Raw genomic sequence first — 22,636 nt, forward strand, 5'->3', positions numbered from 1 at the left:
GCAACTCTCAGTTGTCATGTGTCAGCATACTTATCATGTTTGTCACACTTTACCCATGTACATATATGTGTATATATATATGAAAAATGTTAATTATATTATAGCAAACTCTCACTCCCCTCTCCATTACATACAGAAACATTAATCTGGATTTCCTCTCTGTTCATCTTTCTCTCTTTCTCTGTACTATCATACAAATAAGGTGATAAAACTAGACAGGGAAGTTATTCTATACCATCTTGTCATCTCTTCATGTCCTATAGAGTCAACCCGATGACTTCACTCGTGTGTATGAACTCCTTCTATGTCTACCCTCAGGCACACAGTTGAGAGCAACATGACTGCTCAGCTTTACTCCAGCAGCTTCAAGACCATGCGACTTCCTTTATAGTCTTATTCTCCATTGGTGAAAACATACATCTGGGATTGCCTGGAGAGGTTCCTATTGCAACTGGCATAATTGTTAATAATAGTACTTCTATCCCTCTCAGTCAAGTCTTGTCTTGGAGAATAAATCATGATTACCTGACTTCTGTTCTCTCCTTTGCACAAGAATGACCTTTCCAAAACTCTTTTTGGATACAAGTACTTGTTCTTTATTCTAAAGGACTCCACCACCTTAATACAAAAAACACTGGGTTTATTATAACCCCAATGATAGTATGAATAAAAATGTTTTTTTTTTTTATCAGAATTATGCCAGTGTTTTCTGGAGTCTTCTTTCTTTCTTTCTTTCTTTCTTTCTTTCTTTCTTTCTTTCTTCCTTCCTTCCTTCCTTCCTTCCTTCCTTTCTTTCTTTGGGTTTTTCAAGGAGCCTTCCAAGTATTGGGGTCATAGGTACATGACATTATACTGTACTTGTATTTATCAATTAGTTTTTGTCCATATCATATTTTACTGATTTTATTTAACTTATTTATTTTGTTTAACTGATTTAACTGATTTTATTAACTTAATTAATGCAACTCTCAGTTGTCACGTGTCAGCATACTTATCATGTTTGTCACACTTTACCCATACTCTGCAATTGCCCAGTTTATCTACTTGTTCACTGGTTCATGATCTCAGCCTTTTATATTCTCCATTTCTGTTAGATTTTATTCCATTAGGGCTGGAGCATGCTTATCGTATTCATTGCTAGGCTCCTTGGTGTCCCCGCCTTATTAGGTACTAAACACATATTTGTGAATATGACTTTTAATTGTTAACACAGTATATTAGTCACTTTTCTGTTGCTGTGATAAAATATCATGGCTAAAGGCAACTTAAGGAAGAGAAAGGTTCTTTCGGCTTAAGAGGCTAGAGGGAGAAGAATCCATGACTGTAGGGCACTGGTGTAACAGCAAACGGCAGGCATCTGTAGCCATCCAGTGACCATGGATGAACTGGGTTTGCCTGAAAGGGGGGCTAGAAATGAAAAAGAGACAGAGGCAAGAGAAGCATGAAACCAAGACAAGGTTCTGATCAAAGTTTAATATTCAGCACTGCATTTATATAGGGGAAGCCTACCTGAACCCATCCTTTGTTTCAGCTAGATAATGTTGCAAAGCAGGCGTCTGTTCTAAGTTTCTGTAAGGAACTGTAAGTGTAAACAAAACAGATGACTTCACCTAGGTGTTAAAGTCCTGTGTGGCAAGCAAGGTCTGTTCAGTCTGCTCAAGGCTGGGAAGGGCACAGGCATCCCAGTAGGAGCAGGAAGCTGTGAGGTCACATCTTTAACTCCAAACAGGAAACAGATAATTAACTGGAACTGAGGCTGGGAATTTAAACCAAAGTTACAGGCTGGAGAGGTGTCTCGAATGTTAAGAGCTGCTCATTCAGAGGACCCGTCTTCTATTCTTAGCACCCTTATGACAGCTTACACCTATATGTAACTCCAGTCCCAGGGCATCAGATAACCTTCTCAGGTCTCTGTGGGCACTGTACACGTGTAGTACACATACATACAACACATACAGAGCATAAAACCTATGACATAAAGGTTCAAATAGCTTTCCAAGCTCATCTCTAGTGATTTACTTCCTCCAGCAAGCACACACCTTCCCCATAACTTCCTCAAGCAATGTCACCACTAGGGACCAAGTCTCTAGATGCTAGAGCTCATGTGAAAGGTTTCTCTTGGAAACTACCACATCCCATTCTCTGATTTACAAAGGACAAAGGAAGACTCAGTCAACCTTGTTCCACCAGCAGCAACTCAGTATGTACAATTTATGTACAGGGAAGGCTAGAAAAAATGGAATATGTGACTAAGTTCTTGTGCCATATGTAAAACCCAATGTCAGAATTGTCTGACTTTTCAGAAACTATGACCGATCCCTGACCATCATAAAGGCTGTAATACTGTGGCCACATCACAACTAGACCTTCTCTAAGACAGGAGAAAATAATGCTAAGGCCGACAGAATCAAAGACATGGATAGGTGCTTTGAGCCCTTGCAGAATTAAACTCACCCACTATTTGAAGGAAGCCATTGCAATTCAAGCCCTAAACAGCCTGCACAATCCAAATTTGCTATGGGTGTAATACTTGCCATCACATTACCGGATTTCATGCAACTGTATGGTCATTCGTTTTCTCTTTGGCCGCATCTAGTTTTGTATTGTAAGGAAAGGGCTGATCAGTTTCAGTAGAGATACCATATGACCTACAATGCCAAAAAATTTTAGTCCCTCATTGTTTAAATAACCCTATTAGGAAAACATTTCTATGGGATAACTTACGTGTTAGAATTAAAATATGCGAGTGTTGGACATGGCACAGCCAAGGCAGGCAACTGATTTTTAACTCCACTAGAGTGACACAAACTCAAGCCAGTCAAAAGCGCAACCTAGCTGGAGGAGGGGCCCCAAGGTACACCCATGTCAGAGAAGTTGATGACTGGGCAGAGCTGCTGGTAGGTTGTTCATCTTTGATGTGTGGCTACCTTCATGTGCATATGGGCAGTGCTTATTATACTCAGGAGTTATTAATAACACTTTTAAAAAGAGCAGGTGATACGAGGGGGCCTCTGGGGGGGGGGAGACATGGGGAAAAATAGTAGTGGATGGATGCCTCAATATAAATTCTATACATGTATGAAACTCTCAAAGAATGAAAAACGTTATTTGAAAAACCTCAACTCCAACTCAGACAAAAGAATTAACATATACAGGGGATTCAAAGTAATTGTTGCCCATATTGAAGGGCAAGCCGGGAAGGATCAACATACGTTCACAGAGAGAAACTTAGGAAACTGACTAAGACCTACAACTGGAGCTAAACCCGGATGCTGGAACTGAGATGATGCGTGACGAGCAGAACGTAGAATATTGAATGTGGAAATCCGTAAGTGTGAAGACAGAACAGAGAAGCTAAGAGGAGCAGAGACGGGCAGAGGTGGGAAAGGATTGGAAATCCCAAATGCAGACATTCACACAGTGGACATTTTGGCAAATTAAAAAAATGTTGCCACCTAATAATACATAATCATTGCAGCAAAAAAATAATTGGATTTCTAAATAAAAAAGAGAGAAAAAATGAGACAGAAAAAGAGTAAAAAAATAAAATATAACGTTTCTAAATTTGATATATTTGCAAGCTCCCCCCCCACCCCAGATAATATAACAAAATAAGCAAAACACAATTAAAAAAAAAACTATTTAGGAACACTGTAAAGAACTGCTCTGAGGAAGGGAATGTAGCTCAGTTGATAGAGTGCTTGCCTAGCATGCACCCAGCCTGGAGTTTGATCCCAGCACTGGTAAGTATCTTGTGTGGTGCAGCATGCCTGCAATCCCAGCACAGGAGGATGAGGAGGTCAAGATCATCTTCAGTTACCCTGCAGGTTCAAAGCCAGCCTGGTATTCAAAAGGCCTCGTCTGAGAGAACAAAACAGTAAAACAAAATAAGCTCCAGACCATCAGTAACAAAACAGTGGGGAAAAAAAATCTCTAGAAAAGTGCTCACAATCTACTTGGAAGCACCGCCTTGAACGTGGGCAGCTGAGTGAAGGGACACTTGTCCTGGGAGACATTGTAAGAGCTTCTTGATGCCACACAGTTAACCTGAGAAAGGGAGAAGTATCTAGAACTGTTGCTGATGGTGTGCCATTATCATTAGAGCAGGGTTGAAGGATTAGAAGGAAGAGGGAGAGAGTACAGATAAGTGAATACATTTGGATTAAAAACAGGAGAGTCTGGAGCCAGCCCATGGGGAATCACCACGTCCACAGAGAACACAAAGGGAGCAGTTGGGGGCATGGTCCTGTGACACTGAAGCTGTGAGGCTCCCTGCTCATCAATGAGTCAAATGCCATTTACTTCAAAGGGGTAGATGGCAGGGATCATGTGTGTCTGAGGTGTGACTGAGGTGAGTCTACTCCGGACACCAGCAGTCCATTGCTCCAGGATAATCAAAGCCTTCAGATGTAAGAAGTTAGTTTTAACAAGCAGTTATCTCTTAAGCAGGTTGCCACAAAGAAATCAAGGAGAGGGCTTAGAAACAAGGATTACTGAAGTAGTATAACCCTGGGTCAATGTAGTTTTGCATACGTGGTTGACAAAGAATAGTAAATGATTTAGACAATATTTAAAAATATGGATATCCCCTAAATATCCATAATTTTGGATTCTCTTACAGAAAATTTGTTTACAATTTTTTATAGTGTCTCATTTATCACTCCCATGTACTGTTGTTGTTGTTATTATTACTACTACTACTATTACCTTTTAATGATGGAAACAAAACATACCTAAAACTCAAGTTTCTGGAGGAAAAAAAGGAGAAAAAAATCTTATTCTTGCATGTCTCGTTTTATTGTTCCTCAAAGTTGATCTTATCCTCCCCCCTGGTCTTACGCCTTAGACCTAGGTCTCTGAGGACACCTCTGTTGACTGTTCAAGGGGATATTCACAGAGTACCTTGTGTTCATGAACTGATTGAAACCACACACGTTCACAAAGGACTTGATCTTTGATTCTTGATTGACTTTATTTTTGCCTTCCATAGCTGTCACTTTGGAAGGATAGTGGTCAGCTCCATCAATCAGAATGGAGGAAGAGCCTAGCCAGAGGGTAAGAGTGGAAGGGCCAACAACAGCATCCTTCTGGTTTCTTAGAGACAGGACAGACCCCTGGGCATTTTTTCAGTTACTGAAGGTGTACCTATAATTTTCTGCTCAGAAATTCTGTCAATGTCCTTCATAGCTTGAGCTCTGGAGAGATTATGTCTCTGAGAAACTTGTTTTTTGGCTGTGTACAGCTATCACACTCCTGTGAGGAGAGGTCTGGCATGTGGCGAACTGCTTCAGAAGATATCTGTGATCCTTCTCATTGGACTGCCCAGCGTAAATGATGTTCTAGAGACTGCAGTGCATCTGACATGATGAATTTTCTTAAGAGAGTCAGAATGGGAATTCCAGCCTTCTGTAGGTGGCACAGACAGTGCATATATTAGCACCGAGAGCACACAGAGGCTTGGAGATGAACTAATCTGTGAATAACTGTGCCATTTGTAATAGCATAAACAGGGGCTTAATGGGGAGATGGTGCAGAGGAATGAAGTGTTCGCAACCTGTCATCATATTAATACAGGGATCAAATTTGTGACTGAGCTCCTGAGCAAACACTTGGTATCAAGTGTTTCTTTCTGTTCTAATTTGTGCTGTGTTAGGAGCATCGTACCATATTAGTGACTTTAAAATGTTTTTAAAATAGTATTTCTCGGGTTGACGGAAATGGAATGTTCTAGAGTTGTACGACTATTAGTCATATTAAACTCAGCCTGTTAGCAGCTTTCTCTTGCACTGATACTTAAATGAGGTTTTAATATAAACAAAATGTACTTCTGAAATGTGCTTCCAGCTACAACCAATTTCTCCCAGTCCATTAGCTACTTTGCATTCCTTTTAAGAAACCCAAGCTTGAGCTTTTATTGAAGAGCTAAAGTATTTGCTCAACTCATTAATTCACTGGAGAGAAAGTAAACACAGGGGCCCGGAATTCTCCTGTCGTTAGGTTGTGACCTAGCAATCTTGGCATGACCACCACCACCCCTAAGACAAGCATACACCTCTTCAAAGTTTGCCTGCCTGTACCTGTCTGTACTATGTGACTGTTGGAGGAGGCTGGACACTCTTCTACTCTTCCTACCTTACCCCGTTGCTTCCTTTGAGTTTTAAGCATCCCACCTTTGCAGAGGATCATAGAAAAACAATGATGTCTAGTATCTGGTACCCACCCCACTACTCACAGATCTGTGGTGTCCTTGAAGCTCATGAAGGGTTGACATTGAGAAAAGAAGTAATCCAGGTGCAACTGAAATTATCACATGGCATTAAGTCTTGCCTCTCAGCACTTGCGTGGACCTTCTCATAGAAGGAGTTTGTGAACCTCGTAGATAGCCAATGGGTTAGAACTATGCCTTCTCCCATATGAGCTGGATGGTATAAAACAAAGACATGAATCTCACACACTAAAGAACTGAAGTCTGAAATTAAGAATTCAGAAGGCTGTGTTCAGCCTGATAGCTCCAGGGGAGGGTCCTTCATGCTGCTTCAGATGTTGGCTGTAGTCTCTGGCTTTCCTTGGACCAGGTCCACCTGGATGGCACTCTTCTTGTGGTATATTGTAACTTGGTCTTTCCCCAGCAAGTATATGGCTCAGTTAAAAGATATTCTTTATTAAGAACATCAGTCATTAGGTCACGTCCTACTGACCACATTATAATCTTATTGCTTTTGTAAAGACCTGTTTCCAAATGAGGCCACATTCAGAGGCACTGAGAGTTTGAGTTTAAGCATATTCTAGGGATTCCACACTTTTAGAAATCACAGCCTGAGTTCTCTGTGTATTTATTGTTGACTGCAGTGGACACCTTGTATTGTGTGTGTGTGTGTCTCTTCACTTCCCAGGAGAATCATAGCATCTATTACCTCTGATGGGGACTAAGAGCATTTTCCAGAGAACCCAACCTTCTAAGAGCCACACCAGGAGCTTTAGACTTAAAGCTTTAGCCTCTGGCTCAAGAGAAGGAGAAAACAGAGGTTAGATTGGAATTCTGAATCCTTTTTCTTACTAATAGCAAAGTGATTTATCTGTTGAGACGTGAGTAAAGAGAAATAAAGGAAGATGTGGGAACTAGAACAACTGACAAATGAGTATTACATCATGTGAGTGGTCCAAACACATTTGCTAATGATCTATGGTGGTTATAGTAGTGGGACACTAGAAATAAAGACACAAATAGGTACGTGTTCTTGTCCTAGATGGTCCCGATCTATAAAGCCATCTTTTAGGTCCACTTCAATATGAAAAAAATTAACATTACTTTTAATTATCTTTAATCTCTCTGTGTCTCTCTGTCTCTGTCTTTCTCTGTCTTTGTGTGTGTGTGTGTGAGAGAGAGAGAGAATGAGAGAGAGAGAGAGAGAGAGAGAGAGAGAGAGAGAGAGAGAGAGAGAGAACATGCAGGAATGTATCATTGTTTGCATCCCATAGTGCTCATGTGAAAGTTTGAGGACAACCTCAAGCAATAGTCCAATAATTCCCATTTTCCACTTTATGTGAGACCAAGCCTCTGTTTGTTAGCCTGCTGCTGTGTTCACCAACCTAGTCAGCCTATGAGCTTCTACGAATTCTCCTAGCTCTTCCTCTCATCTTGCCATAGAAACACTGCTTTAACAAAAATGTGTTCTTGTGTCTGGATTTATGGGTTTTGGGGATTCAAACTCAGGTCCTCTTGATCATACAGAAAACACTTTACCTATTAAACAACCTCTGTAGTTCAGTAATGATGACTTTTATGCTACCGTTAATCTTAATGCATGGACTTTATCCGGCACTTACCCTGTGCTGTGTGATATGCTCATGGTTGTGCATTAACATGATACCATGTAGCAGCTGAAAGGTATGAAAACTAGCTTCCCTGTTGCATCAGTGATGAGGAGGCACATTTATGAACACATGCAGAACTATATAGTAGTTGAAAGTTGGAGAATTATGATCCAGACTTCTGGCCTCTCTTCCCTGTTCGACTGCAACAGAGATCTATATGCTTAGTGTTAAGCCAGGTAGGTGGGCATATTTTGTTATCCATAGGGTACTGCAGCTTGAAGATGTACAGGAAGGTGCCCTAAGAGAAGACCAGTATGAGGAAGGGCAGGAGGCAATGGACACTGTAGAGGTTCCACTAGCCAAACATACACCCACAGTATATAAACAAATATTGATTTTACCATCTCCCTTGTATCTCCCATGCAGCACAAGCTCCCAGTATAAAAGAAGACAGCAACTCAGAGTTCTTCTGGTATCAACTTCAAGTTGTAAATACTTTTGAGAATTTTTTTTAAATCAGTATCCCATTTCTTTCTTTCCCTCTGTATAAAGACAAATACAATGGCATCATGAACAATTACCCCATAAATAAAGATCTTTGCATCAAGACAAAGTAGTAGAAGGAAGGAGCGTAGGAGAGTAATATGCACAGTGAGCCAAGAGGCAGCCCTCTGGGTATGTGAGATGATCAAATTCTTGATAGGGATGAAAGTTATAAAAGTGTGTGTGTGTGTGTGTGTGTGTGTGTGTGTGTATGCACTTAAGATTATTCAAGTATGGCAAGAGAGGCAGCAGGCAGCGTGGTTGTTAAGAGTACTTGTTGCTCTTCCAGAGGACCTGCATTCTGTTCCTAAAGCAGCTTATAACTGCCTGTAACTCCAGCTCCAGGGGCTCTACTGCCCTCCCATGCTCCCGATGAGTAACTACATTCATATGTGTACTTGCATGCAAGCATGTAAATAGTTAATTAAACAACAACAAAAATTAGTCAACTTTCCAGAATTGTGGTTGGCAGAGGTAGCAGTCGGAAGGGATTGGAGAGTTATTATTGTTAACTTAGTAGAGAATTTATAATTTGTAATTTATAATAATTTTTTAGTAGGGAATGTATAACCAAGCGAGGTCTATGTATAGATAAGTGTAAGGTTTGCATTAAGTGTCTAAAATCCAGCTGAATTATACACCTAAGATGCTTAGAATGTTAGGTTTATGTTTTATATATTTTACTATCATTTATGAAAACAGTCTAGTGTACTTGGAATACTGAAAATTCAAAGGTAAATGTGGATAGGATCAAATAATATTTAGTGTTCTTTTGATTTGGAAGCCACTACCTGTGATGACTACAAGCCAAATGAGCAAACGGTGTTAGAGGATTCTGGTTTTAATATATTAGTCAACCACTGGTGAACTCTGGTGAATGAACAGACCATTTCCTTCCAATGACTTATCCATCACCTTCTTCTTTCTTCAAAATTCCTAGCACGCCTTTACCTGAGAGAGCTACAGTCTGTATTGAGTGTGTCCACTAGAGCTTTGTTTCACAGAAAGAGACAAAGTGGCCCTCCCTGCTTCTTGTTTGGGGAGTTGTGAAGCACCATTAATGTATCTGGCTTGTTCAGATCTGGCTCAGTGATTTGTTCTCTTGGTGCCTTTGATCCTGGTTCATGTTCTCCTGGGGAACACACAGCATTATTCCACCTAGTGCATGCCAATACTGGCAGCTGGCCGCCATGCAGTTGGTTGGTGTGAGGACACAATCCATATCATAGATGACACCGCATAGTTCAATGTTCTGCACTTCTATCTGTTCTGACACAATGTTGTTGATTGCTTAGAAGACCCCAACAAAATGTTTGAATGTCTGCATCATACTTATGTGGCTTCCAGGCCATAAGAGATGGTCAGTAGCCAGGAAAGGACTTTACCCAAGACCAGTTGTCTTGCTGGTTCTCCATCAATGGTGTGTGAAATGCAGATATCTGTGATGACAGAGATCTCCTGATGGTTTTCCTTTCACTGCATCCTCAGCTTTCGCCAGTGGCTGGCTCCAGTCTTACTGGCTTATTAAGTAACAGGACATGGATATAATTTTCATTCTCTTCACACAGTTTATGCCCTGCACTGGGCCAGTATAAACTTGGCTGATCCTCATGAGGAGACAAAATGAGAAGATGTTCTTGGCCCTAGAGAAATTTACCCCCAGTCACTGCTAGAAAAAAGAAAATAACAGCATTCACTTTTTTTTTCTATATACCCAGCTCTATTTTTACTCTTTATTTTGAGACACAGTCTCACGAGGTTACTTAGGCTAGTCCAGAACTTACTCTGTAGCCCAGGTTAGACTTGCACTTGTGATCTTAAATGGCTAAGATTACAGTCTTAAACCACCAAGTCTGACTCAAAGCACTGAAGGCCCCCCACACTGATTAAATAGTGTCTCTCGTATAAATTTCCACATTAGACAGTGAACAGAAAGCTCTTTAATGAAGACTTTCATGGAGTTCAAATTTTGATGCCGATTGTGTAGGATTCAACACTTCACAGTGGTATTCAATTTCTATAGCAGATTAGAAGCCTCTCACACAGACCAGCCACCAGAAGCTTCATCAGTGTTTGGGTAAGCCATTGCTCTGCAATTGATTAATTATTCCACTGAGCTGATAACTGATAACTGGATTAATTATTTTTAAATAACTCCTGTGTGAGCATGAGAATAAAGAGAGAGCTTTGAGTGTACCCACTATAAAAAGCAGCTTCTTACCCCACCCGCCTTGCAGCCAATGGAGAGAACTGGTTTCAAATGGAATAGTCGCTTCTGTTTACTTTGTTATTAAAAAATCACTTAAAGGGAAGCTTTTCAGATAGCAGTAAATAGAAAATGCCATTGTCTTTATTTCAAGGAATGGAGTTTGAGGAATTTATTGGGTTATCAATTCTATCCTGATCAGAATTTCAAACGTGAACAGCATTTGCAGACACCCCCTGAGGGGGCAGCAGGCCGAAAGTTCTGTTTGGTCTGTTAACGTTTAGACCAGAGAGGATGAGCGTGTCAACACCTAGACAACTTGATTTATGGGCAACAGCTGCCTCCTGCTTGTGTCACAGTGATAAACCATCTCTCCATCTTGGGTTGAATTTCATCTCTAGCAGAGGGACCACATGTTCAAGCAGGTGGAAGGAGAATGTACCTGAGAGGCAGAGAAAGCAGAGGCAGGGGTGTGATGTGGGCTGACTGAAAGTTTCAATGGAAAAAAACAAGAAGCAGAAGGTGCCAATGGCCCCATCCAAGTTAGAGGTAGCAAGGGGCAGCGTGCACCGGCTATCTTCCCATACTGTGCATCTCAGAGCTTGTAGCATGGCTTAGCCTATTAGCTTACATATGTTTGAGGCTGCTTCAGTTTGATTCCATTTGAATCCTATCTGTCATCTCACCTATCAGATGGATTCTTTGCTTTCAGCTCCCTACACTCCTTTTTCCTGGGGAGAGTTTAGTTGAGAGCTGCATGGATCGGTGATGGCTAATCTTGCTTGTCTACTTGATTAGAATGGGAGATGCCTCTACACATTCACCTTTGGTGTGTCCACGAGGGGGGTTCCAAAAGACCACATGAGCTAAAGTGAGGCAACTTGACTTCACTGTACACTAGTTCTGTACCCTAGGCTGGCAGAAAGGAAGCAGCCTGGTGGCACAGGCTTACTTTTTATTCCCTTTCTGATCGCCATGGAGCAGGCAGCTTTTCTCTGCCATGCCCTTTCACTGGGATAGTTGTAATAGTTCTTCTCACTGCTGTGACAAAGATATATGACAGAAGCAACCTGAGGAGGTAAGGCTTTGCTTTGGCTCACAGTTCTAGCATATAGCTCACTGCGAGAAAGCATGATATTGTGTGCAGCATGACAGAAGCTGGTAGAGCAGCTGGTCTTATTGATGCCATAGTCAGAAAGCAAGGAGGGACGAACACACATCCCCCACCTGCTTTCTCCTTTTATGCTGTCTGAGAAGTTAGTGCCTGGGATGGTGCTGCCCACATTTATGGCAGTTCTTCCCTACTCAGCTAACTTAATCAAGAAATTCTCTCAGCCATTCCCAAGAGTTTGCCTCTTCTGTGATTCTGACCCTGTCAGGCTAAACATCAATAAATCTTTGCAAGGAACTGCTACAGCGCAGCCCCAGAAACAATACTCTTTTGGCAGCCATGAGAAGAAGTCCCAAATAGTGCCTCTTCCATTAAGTTATTTATGTTCATATTTTGTCACAGTAATACCTAGGCACCAGTAAGACATTGAGGATTGGGCTGTAAGTTATGGTGACCATGAGGTATCCTTCCAGTGTCCAAGGCTTATCTTGACTTGGTGGTCCCATGGCTACTCTGTCATTCTTGTGCTGAGAGCTCCACTTTAAAGATGAGCATTCATAGTGGTACCTTGCAGCCATTTTCCTGGATTCTAGGAATGTCAGCCCACTTAGAGTCTTCATTGTTTTTTTCTTCCACCTGTAATCTCTCCTGCATATTCTCATAAGGACTTGAGATGTCACTAGCCCCAATCTTGCCCATGGACATCTGATCCAAGGGTCTAGGACAGAGAAACCTAGAAAAACTTAAGAAATTCAATGAACAAGACCTGGTGTAAATAATTCCAAGGCAAGCAAAGACTGGTAAGCAAGAAAATATAATTGAAGTTCAAGAATATTCAAATACAATGAAAGAGAACACAATATTTTGTTCATCAGTGGGCCATCTTTATTTACATAGCATAACTAGTACATCTAGTACCATCTAGTTAGACGCATAATGAGATGGATTGTTATATGAATGCAAAGAGAGATAAATTGATGGATGGATACAAAGATGAGAAGTAGGCAGGTAGATAGACAGATAAAATCTGATCGGTTCTAGAGATATTGAAGGGAAATGTATACTAGTGTTATATGAAGTTATATATGAAGGCTACATGTAAAGTGGTGTATTTGCATGTATTTGTGTGCTCACATCCCAGACCATCTCAAAATGCAACAGACGTAACCACTTTTAAGGCCAGATTCCTAGGAAAAATCCATGCCAACTAACATCTGATCTGAAGAAATTTGGAGGAGCAGATACTGTCCATTAAGACTATTCAGTTCTTGGCATCTTCCGTGGGTAGGTGATCCCGAGTACCAACCTACAGCAACCCCTACGAAAAGTCAACTTGATATCACTGAGATATCTGATGTTTCTGAAGAGCACATCCAGACTTTCTTTTGAAGTCTTCTGGTGTTTAAATATTGATAATCTGGTTCTTTAATATATATATATATATATATATATATATATATATATATATATATATATATATATGCTTTCCAAATAAAATGTGTCTTCAGGCTGTTTGTTTCCCACTGATTTGAGATATTTGTGTCCTTCCACCACCACCATCCTGTGCCTCCAGAGAGATGGAACACAGCACATACTAGAAGAGATGGAGGCTTGACAGATGAACTCATGAATGCAAGAATCTAAGGAACAAGATGCTTGGATAACCCCCCCAAGTTGACCTTAAGTACAAGGGTTTGGAGCACATGGAAAATTTGTGCTGCTCATGTCATGTGCAGTGGGGGTCTCCATTAAAAGCAGTAACAGAAAAGAGGATCTCCTTTATTCTTCACATAAATATTGTTTTATTACGTAGTGTGTGTGTGTGTGTTTGCATGTGGAGATCAGAGGACAACTTGTAGGAATCAGTTCTTTTCTTCTACCATGTGGGTCTCAGGGATAAACTTGGGAACTTCAGGCTTGAGTCATATTTTTTTTCCCACGGAACGGTCTTGGCAATCCCTTATTACTTTTTATAATGATAAAGACAAAAAGAATATTTAATATACCCACATATGACAACTGACCTGAGGTGGCTTGGAATGTCCACATTGGATGTTCTGTAACTCAGGCATCTCAGTCCAAACAAGACATTTAGCCAATTTCTTTTCCATACTATGCTTGAGGGACTTGAATATTTCCAGTGCAGATTGGTTCAAGAATATATGAGATGTGTTTGTGTGTGTGTGTGTGTGTGTGTATGTGTACATATTTGCATGAATGTGGGGTGTGTCTGTATGTGTGAAGATCTGAGTGTGTGAATACATTTTGTATATATGTGGGGGCATCTCTGTATGTGAAGACCTATTTGTGTATGTGTGTGTACATATATTTGCAGGTGCAGTGGGTATGTCTGTGGGTGTTAAGACCTGAGGCTAACCTTTGGTGTCTTCTTTAGTTATCCTCCCCTTTGTTGAGACAGAGTCTCTCAGTTTTAGCAGGAACATGCTGATTTGATTATTCTGGTTGACTCATTAGCCCCAAGCATCCCCTGCCCAAAAATTATAAGAGTGAACCACCATACCCAGGAGTTTTTATGTGAGTTCTGGGGATCCAAGCAATGTCTGCTGGCTTGCAAAGCCAGCTGTGAACGTCACTGACTGCTCCATCACACCAGCCCCATGATTTGCATATTTTCCAGCTGAGGATTTTGTGACTAAGTGTCATTTCTCTGTGGTTTCCATTGCTGTGCTTCTGTTGGTCAGTATTTTACATAAAGACATGGTCATTGCTCCTCCCACGCCCCTTGCCCGTTATGCTTCTTGATGGTGCTGTCTACGGGATACGTTAACAGGTGCCTCACCACCTGCTCGGCTCTGTAGATGACTCCACAATTTAGCTAATGCACCTTAATTATTAGGTGACATTTTGCCTTATGTAGTTTTAAGGAGAAATGTAAATGAATGAGAGACTTAATTCTATGGTTTCCTCTGTATGATGTATAAAGATGAGACTAATGACCAAGACTCTACTCAGCACAAGTTCATCTTCTCCCTTTCCCTTAAAGGCTACCATGTGTTTTAATATTCATTTCTCCTTTATCCATAGATCAATAATTGAGTTCTGCATCAATTAATATGCTGGGCAAATTGTATTCCCCGTCCTCTCCTTCACGATGCATTTCAGTAATGGAGATAATTTTCAAGATAAAGTATACAATTTAAAATGGATTAAAAAAGAACAACTAATAAAGGGGAATTGATTCATGGGCAAAAAATTTTGGGTAATTTCAGGAAATCTTAGCTGTGCATCTAGCCTGTGGATTTTCTAAGGAGAGCTTGTCAACGTGAGCAAGTTTTATGCACCCTGCAAAATTTCCCAGGTCTGCAATTGCAAAGGATGAGGGACAAGAAATAATGAACACACACACACACACACACACACACACACACACACACACACACACGAACACGCATGTACACACACATACACAGGCACACCTACGTGCACATACATAAAAGTATACACACCTACACATATGTACATACACTTAAACACACACACATGCATGCTTGCATACTCCACATGCAACAAAATCAGTCCTGCTGCTGGGGACATGTTCATAATTCCTTCTCTTGGTTAAAGAAGGCTAAACGTTCATTCCAGTAAGTCTTTGGATCTTTCCATTTGCTGACTGTGGCTGGTGGGGGCTGGCTTTTCTTTTGATTTGATAGACTGGCATATAGGCTTCCAAGGCTATTTGTCCTCTCCCCCTCCCAGATTCCCATACAAACCCAGGCTCAGAGCCATGCAAGGCAGACACAGGCAGGCAGCAGCTACTGCAGCAAGCAAGACCCGCAGCCTCTGAGCCCGCAGTGACACCATGGAGCCGGTAGATGGCTGTAGACAAGTGTGCTGAGCATGTGGAGTGAAGAGGAATGAGTCTGGGGAGGCCTTGACCTAACTGGATGCTGCTTTTATCTGAAGTACATTTAAAGAGATAAAGGGGAAGCCGGGAGAGGCACATGTTCTTTTCTCTGCAGCTGGAGCTTTGAGTTTTAAAAAAAAAAAAAATCTCCGAGTCGCCAGCTCTGTGCTGATATGCTTGCCTCGGGAGGATCAGCCCTCCAGTAAATTCCTCCAGTAGGGACTTTGGGAATCTCCTCCTCCTCGCTGTCAGGATTTGCTGTAGCACCTGCTTTTACTGATCACACTGGGCTATTACTGTTATTATTATTTTGTTATTGTTATTGTTACCATCCTTACCACTGACCGTCTCAACAGTGTCTGTGATCCCACTATTACTTGCTGCCTAAAGTACTTAGATTTGCTCATTGAGACAGCAACCCCAAGAATTCTTACCTAAGCAGTCTTGACTAGAGAGAGAAGAAAAGGCAAGAGTTAGGAAGGGAAAGGAAAGAGGGGGGAGGGAGAAGGGGAGGGGAGGGAGAGGAGAGGAGAGAGGAGAGAGGAGAGAGGAGAGAGGAGAGAGAGAGAGAGAGAGAGAGAGAGAGAGAGAGAGAGAGAGAGAGAGAGAGAGAGAAAGGCAAGCAGCCCGGAGCAAGTCACTCCACACACGTTGCCACTGAAGGAATGCTGTCCTGATAAACTCATAAACAATCATAGCAAACCCGGTGTAAGGAAATAAGAGGGACTCTGTGGACTTGGCAGGAAAAGGCAAGAATCTCTACCGAGTGCTTTTCAGTTTTTCTTCCAGATACTCTTGGTGAAGTGAGGAGACTTCTGTTTGCTGACAGAGCCTTTGATTTCTCTTGCAAGATGATGATGTATTTGTGGGTAGGTAGTCTCTCTCTCTCTCTCTCTCTCTCTCTCTCTCTCTCATTCTCTCTGTCTTTCTCTGATTAATAAATTGACTTCGGGGATAAAAATTGCAGCCTAGGGTAATCGCATTTCGTGTAAGGTGATTACGCCGATGCAGGATCATCTTGCATGGCTACGGTACATGTGCAAGCTTTTCCAGTGGGAGTTAGGCAAGACTTGCTTCATTAGCGCTGAGCTACAATGTTATTTTCACTGCAAAGGGAAACAAAAAAAATGTGTGTGTGTGTGTGTGTGTGTCCCTGCACACGTACATGTGGGTACTTGTACAGTGTGCATGTGTGGAGTAGGGGAATATGCTGCTTTCTTGTTTCTTGAGACATTGATGGTGGTGAATTCAGAGTAAGGAGCAGATCTAGGAATGCCGTTTTAAGTATGGAACAAATTCTCTCTCACTTGTAGCTGCGTGGAATTTCATTTAATCACAAAGCAGGATGCTGAGAAGTGATGGCTGTGTTTTGGACATTACATATACGTCTCCTGTATGAATAATTCCTTATTTCTCACGTTGGGTTTGAACATTTTAGGTGAAAGCTGAGTGTATTATTTGCTTTAAGTAGATGTGTGTGTGTGTGTGTGTGTGTGTGCATGTGTTTGTGTGTTTGTGCATGTGTCTGTGTCTGTGTGTATATAGATATACTATGAAAATGCTCTGGCCAAAGGTAGATTTCTATGCACTTTTTCTGTCTTATTGATTAATGTATATAGTTATTTGTCTAAGTCGTAGCATTAAATAAACATACAAAAATAGTGGCCTGTTATTATAGGTGACAATATTTAACTGGTGAAGTAATTGGGAAAAAAATAGTATCCTAGTGAGAATGCCTTACGAAAGTCCCTTACCTTCTGCTGGGGTGACAAATCTATACATCTTCGCTTCATTTGATCAATAAAAGACATGAGTGAAATTCTGACATTTGAGGGACTGAGCTCTGTGGTTTTGCATTAGAGACACAGACTCTTTGCCTTGCAGAAGAAAGGGGGGACATGTGGAAGTCTGCACCCCACCTTTATATTAGCAGTGGTATTGTTATTGCTGGGGTTTTTTTGTTGTTGTTGTTGTTCAGCAGACTAAAGAGAACCCTCTTTCTCCACCTCTCAGCCACTTTTCTGGCTGAAGTCTCAGCCTTGAACTTCTCCTGGCTGGGAAGGCAAAGGCCTCTTTGTTGAATTCTTCCTTAATCATGTCTGCCCTTTGACCTTTGCCAGTGTCTCAGTTGGGTACAGCCCTCCTGAGTCCCATGAAATAGGCACTCCTCAGCCCACCCCCATCCCCTCCTTTGGTTGGATGTGTCATCTTGTGGAACTTACTTCTCTTTCCCCTCAGTTTTGTAGAGTAGAAAACAACCAAACCGGGCCCTTGGAGACAGGTCTTTGTGTCATTTTGTATCAATTTCAGGGCAAATTTTCTCTTTAAACATGTCTATCTTTAAGAAGTGTTTAGAAACAGAAAAATCCAATACACTTAACAAAGGTAGTTTTACCTCAGTTCCCTCCCTGGTTCTCTGATTAATCCGTGATTAATAATGTGGGTTTGTTGTTGTTGTTGTTGTTGGAATTGCTGCAATTACAATTTTGAATGCTTGCAAATGTTGACTTTTTAGGTGTTAAAAATAAGACATTGCAGGGGTCGCCACGGGAGTCAGCTGTGACATAACTATATTAGTATTTATAAAGAGAGGATCCTGTTTGGGTGCTTTCTTTTATGAGTGGATTCAGGTTAATTAATTTTGTTTAACTTCCTTTAGGCTGTGCTTGCTTTCAGAGTGACCAGCCGCTCCTTTGCTCTGAAGGCCTCAGTGGTGCCGCTGCCTTTATTTATTCAGTTGGCTCTTATAGTCCGGCACATTTGCAAGGCAAAGCAGTGGGGAACCACAAAAGGCCTCAGACCTACTCCCAGGGTCACCACAGAAGGTTTGCTGCTGTCCTCCAGGTCATTGACTCTGAAGTTCTCAAAGCTCTGCTTCTCACTTCCTGTTTTCCTCTGTGTGACCCCAGCTTTTGGGTACCACACATTTTTATCAGCTGCATCTATCAAGCTGGAAAACAAAACAAAACAAACAAACAAACAAACAAAAAACGGTTGCTACCTGTCTGTCCCTGAACTTCACTATTCTATTTGCATCTTAAATTCTGATTTTTGGGGGATGTTGGCTGTTTTCATCTTTGCTGTGTATTCTGGGGGCGGGGGATGGCAGGCCCTTTAAATCGAAGCATCTGGATGTGTGCTGCTTAAGGAGACATGGACTCAAAGGCCTGCATGAGTGCGGGTAGGGGTGTTCAGGAAAATTTTTGCTCTTTTCTTTTTTTTTTTTTTTTTTTTCTCCGTTTGAAGTACAGGCTCTGCCCTAGCCTCCCAGTCTGTAAATACAGATACTCTAAATACATTTGATATTATGGCTTAAGCTCTCCCCTTCATTAGGAAAACGCGCCTCAATTCTATCAGTGTGGAAAGATTCTCTGCTTTTCTCTCATAGACACAGAGATAAAGATGAGATAGGGAGAGACAGTTGAAAGCGATTTCACATCAGCTTCACGTCCTTTGTTGATCCAGCAATTGAAGCAGTCTCTTTATAAATGCACTTACCCACCTATATTCACGGCACCTGTATTCAGGGGTCCCAGGATCGCACTGGAAAGAAGACCGACCGAGACCTTCCGGTAGGGTCCTGGAAGAACAGGGTGCTGGTGCCGAGTGATATACACCCAGGCCACTTCTCACAGGAAATGCAAAGCTTCTTCAGTTCACAAAGTTAGAACACATCCCCCAGCCAGTCTGATATAGAGCCTGGAGGCCCAGGGTCGCGCAGCGCCTTTACCGTCTGTACTCCTGAGTTTCTTTTAAGAAACCTTGCCTAGAAGACTGATAATGTTACCAGTTGTCCTTGGGCTTCATTGTCTATGCGTGAGAACAAGTTGCTGTTTAGGAAAAAGAAAGCTTGAGTTTGCGGATCCTGCTGCCCGACTCCAGGATGACTTCCCAGATTTGGGTTTCGTGACTGGATACTGAGCTCAATCACTTCAGTGCTGGGCACCAGGATACATATAGTAAGTGCAAAAAAGAAAAAAATTCTTTTGAAATAGGGCCTCACTATGTTGCTCAACCTGACCTCCCATTGGCCATCCTCCTGTCTCTGCTTCCCCAAGTGCTGACAGGTGTATATTACCATAGCTGGCTAGATACACAGTTCTGGATCCATGTAGCCTCCAGCTATGCTGGGTTTTTTGGTTTTTTTTGTTTGTTTGTTTTTTTGTTTTGTTTTTTGTTTGTTTGTTTGTTTTTTTTTCTTTCCACCAGAAGCCTCTGGAACACAGATGAGCTGCCCCTCCAGTGCTGGGCACAGCAAGTGGCAATGGAAGCTCCTTTAGGAATTCAGAGATAAGATACCACGGATAGTTTAAGTTTCTTCATGTCCTTAACCAGAGGATCTGCAGTGTACATTTCAGAGGATATGATTTCTCCATATTTCTTCTCTCCCTCACTTAAAAAAAAAACAACCAGAACCATTTCTATTTATTTCTCTTCACGTCTCAGCCACACACCTAATGCCGTTCTCCTGTGCTTTAAGACAGTTATCTATTCATTTATTTTGTGTACAGGAGTTCTGCAACCACAGCCTACATGTGGAGGTCAGAGGGCAACCTATGTGAACCAGTTTTGCTCTGCCTATCATGTAGTTCCTGGGGATAGACTCAGGTTGTCAGATTCCACTTTGCTTTAACCACCTTCACTGACTGAGCTAGCGTGCCATCCAAATATACATACACACACATATATATACACATATATATACATATGTGTATATATATGATATAATACAATATGTGTGTATGTATATACTATATGTATTTAATTTTAATATATGCATATTTAATATATAGTTAAAATATGGTGGTTTTAATTTTCATTTTTTTCATTAGTTTCATTATTGTCTATACTGTTGTTCTTATATTTCTTAGACAGGGTCTCACAATGCCTCCCAGCATAGCCTCTTTTCTGCCACCACTTCCTGAGTGCTAGACTTATAAGAATATACTGTAAACCCATCTGCAATATTTTGTTGTGCTAATTTTAGCTTTTTTATTGCATCTTATATCTACCGTTTTGAGAATATTTTGTTTTATTTTCGTTTTAGAAAGCATGCCTCTAAACCCATGAAACCAAAGGAAAAGGCAACAGGTAGAATTCCAGAGTGATTGTTCTTGAAAGACAGTTGAATCAGACACATCTGTGTTTTGACAGCTGTAGTTGGTCACTTAGAACAGGGAATGGATCGTTCTTCTTGTAAGACCCTGAGAATCTTAGTTTGTCACCCTCGGCATGACCCAGCAACCTAGCTCTTCAGAGCCTCCATGTGCTGTGAGGAAACTTCCCAAGCTGCCCAGGTGACCAGCAGCATACCCAGGCCGTTCTACACTCTTCTTGATTTCCAGAGATCCTCTGCCCTCTGTCTTTTCTGTCCTGATTACCTAGAGCTTCCTCTGGTCTCTTCTGTGTGTTCTAGAACTTGGATATAAGCTTAGTGTAGATGGCATGATTTGTAGAGTTCACACTATGTCTTTTGGTCACTGTACCTGTTGAATTTAAGCTTCCATAGGGCAAACATGCCTGGTTTTCTGGGTCATGTTTGTTTTTCCTGTTTATTTCAAACAAACAACACACAAGTCTTTTTTCTTTTGTTCTGGGAATGAGATATTAAGGAATGATTTATCATTGTGATGTTTTGGAACAAATGTATGTTAATAGATTCACCTCCCTTCTGTCACCTACCTTTCTGCTCACAACAATCCCTCCTATAACTTTCTGTAACTTTTTCATGTCCCATCTGCCTCCCATGGCCCCCCCCCAACTCCATCCTTCTTTGGCATACATCTTTTTTAGCCTCTCTTAGTCTCCTTTCTACTTTTAAAGAATTTTTGGTAAGTGCTAAGAAAATGAATAATACCAATTATTTTAGCTTCTAAAATAGAAATTGTCTCAATATGAAAACTGGCTGTATTCATGAAGGTAGTTGTCTAAAAACTTGTGCTTGTATCATTATTGTCTCAGCTCAGAGAAACCATGGCACTGAGGATAAATGTTGGTAAGCACACTACAGTCTACCAGTGAGGTTGATTGTGTGTTTCTGCTTTGAGGGAGGCAGGAGGCTATCCCATGAAAAGCACCTATCAGTGGCAGACTGCATCTCAGCTTCTGATCTATTTAAATGGATAATGAGGATATAAATCCCAGAAAAGGAAATTGTGTTATCTAACATTTGACCACAGGGTTTCAAAACTAAGCTGCCTTTATCACTTAATATTCTGTGCCTTAAATTTTTTTTTCTACAACACATTCTTTCATTCCATGGTAGACTGTGATCAAGGCAGTGGATGTTCCAACATATGATCAGCTTAGTCTTCAACTATAAAATGTTTCTGCCTGTATGTTGGAAGTTACTGCAGGGCCATGGGAGATTGGCTGAAATGATGAGGAGGTTATGGTACAGATTTGACTGTTACTGTTTAGCACCCGTCGGCTGCAATCCACAAGTCCACCAATGGTTTGTTTTGGATTTGATAATTTATTTCGCCAAATTTGATTTAAGGTTGCCTTCTATCTCAGTTTCTGTTTGTACTCTGATGCACTGGTGGCTAAAGTATGGTCTGTTTTTCTTCAAGATATCTGGTTCATTTATTGAATTCTTTTAATTCTTTTAAAGTTGTGTTAGACCACAGAGGAAGAGGAGAAAGATATTTCATTTTAATTTTTTAAAATATATATATGTTCTTCTTTCAAACATTATATTCTGACCACAGTTTTCTCTCCCTGTGCTCCTCCCAGCCCCTGCCACCTCCTCTCCACTCCCCAGATCCACTCTTCTTCCTTTTTCAATCAGAAAACAGTGGGTCTCCCTGGAATATCAACTGAACATGGTATAACAAGTTGCAATAAGACTAGGCACAAACTCTCATATCAAAGCTGGATGATTTCAGTCCTTTATACCAAGTTGAGAGTCCTGTGCTGTCTATGACTGGACAGTAGTGTGGAAAATGCCCCGGCCACACAAAGATGGCTGCTCTTGACTTCTAACTCACAGATACATTTCTGTTGACCTGGACAGTTCTGTTTATCATCCTCACTTGTTGTTTTGTGTCTTCAGTTGAGGGGTAAGGAAAATATAAGCAACAGACGGATGGTTGGA

General features: G+C 41.2%; 1 protein-coding gene across 26 annotated transcripts in view; it reads left to right on the forward strand.

The window, feature by feature from the left end:
- Positions 1-22,636, forward strand: part of Rbfox1 (RNA binding fox-1 homolog 1) — a 2,075,913-nt gene that overhangs the window by 1,489,679 nt on the left and 563,598 nt on the right. For 2 of the 26 annotated variants that reach the window (XM_076937392.1, XM_076937387.1), the window contains exon 1: positions 16,027-16,409. The exons of the other annotated variants lie outside the window; for them this stretch is intronic. In XM_076937392.1, coding sequence (XP_076793507.1) covers positions 16,392-16,409 — 18 coding nt within the window. In that variant the 5' untranslated portion in view covers positions 16,027-16,391. Of the gene's footprint in view, positions 1-16,026; positions 16,410-22,636 lie in introns of those variants that run through there. 26 annotated transcript variants of the gene reach the window in all.

Source organism: Arvicanthis niloticus, chromosome 6 (genome assembly GCF_011762505.2).
Source record: "Arvicanthis niloticus isolate mArvNil1 chromosome 6, mArvNil1.pat.X, whole genome shotgun sequence".
Taxonomy (NCBI): Eukaryota; Metazoa; Chordata; class Mammalia; order Rodentia; family Muridae; genus Arvicanthis; species Arvicanthis niloticus.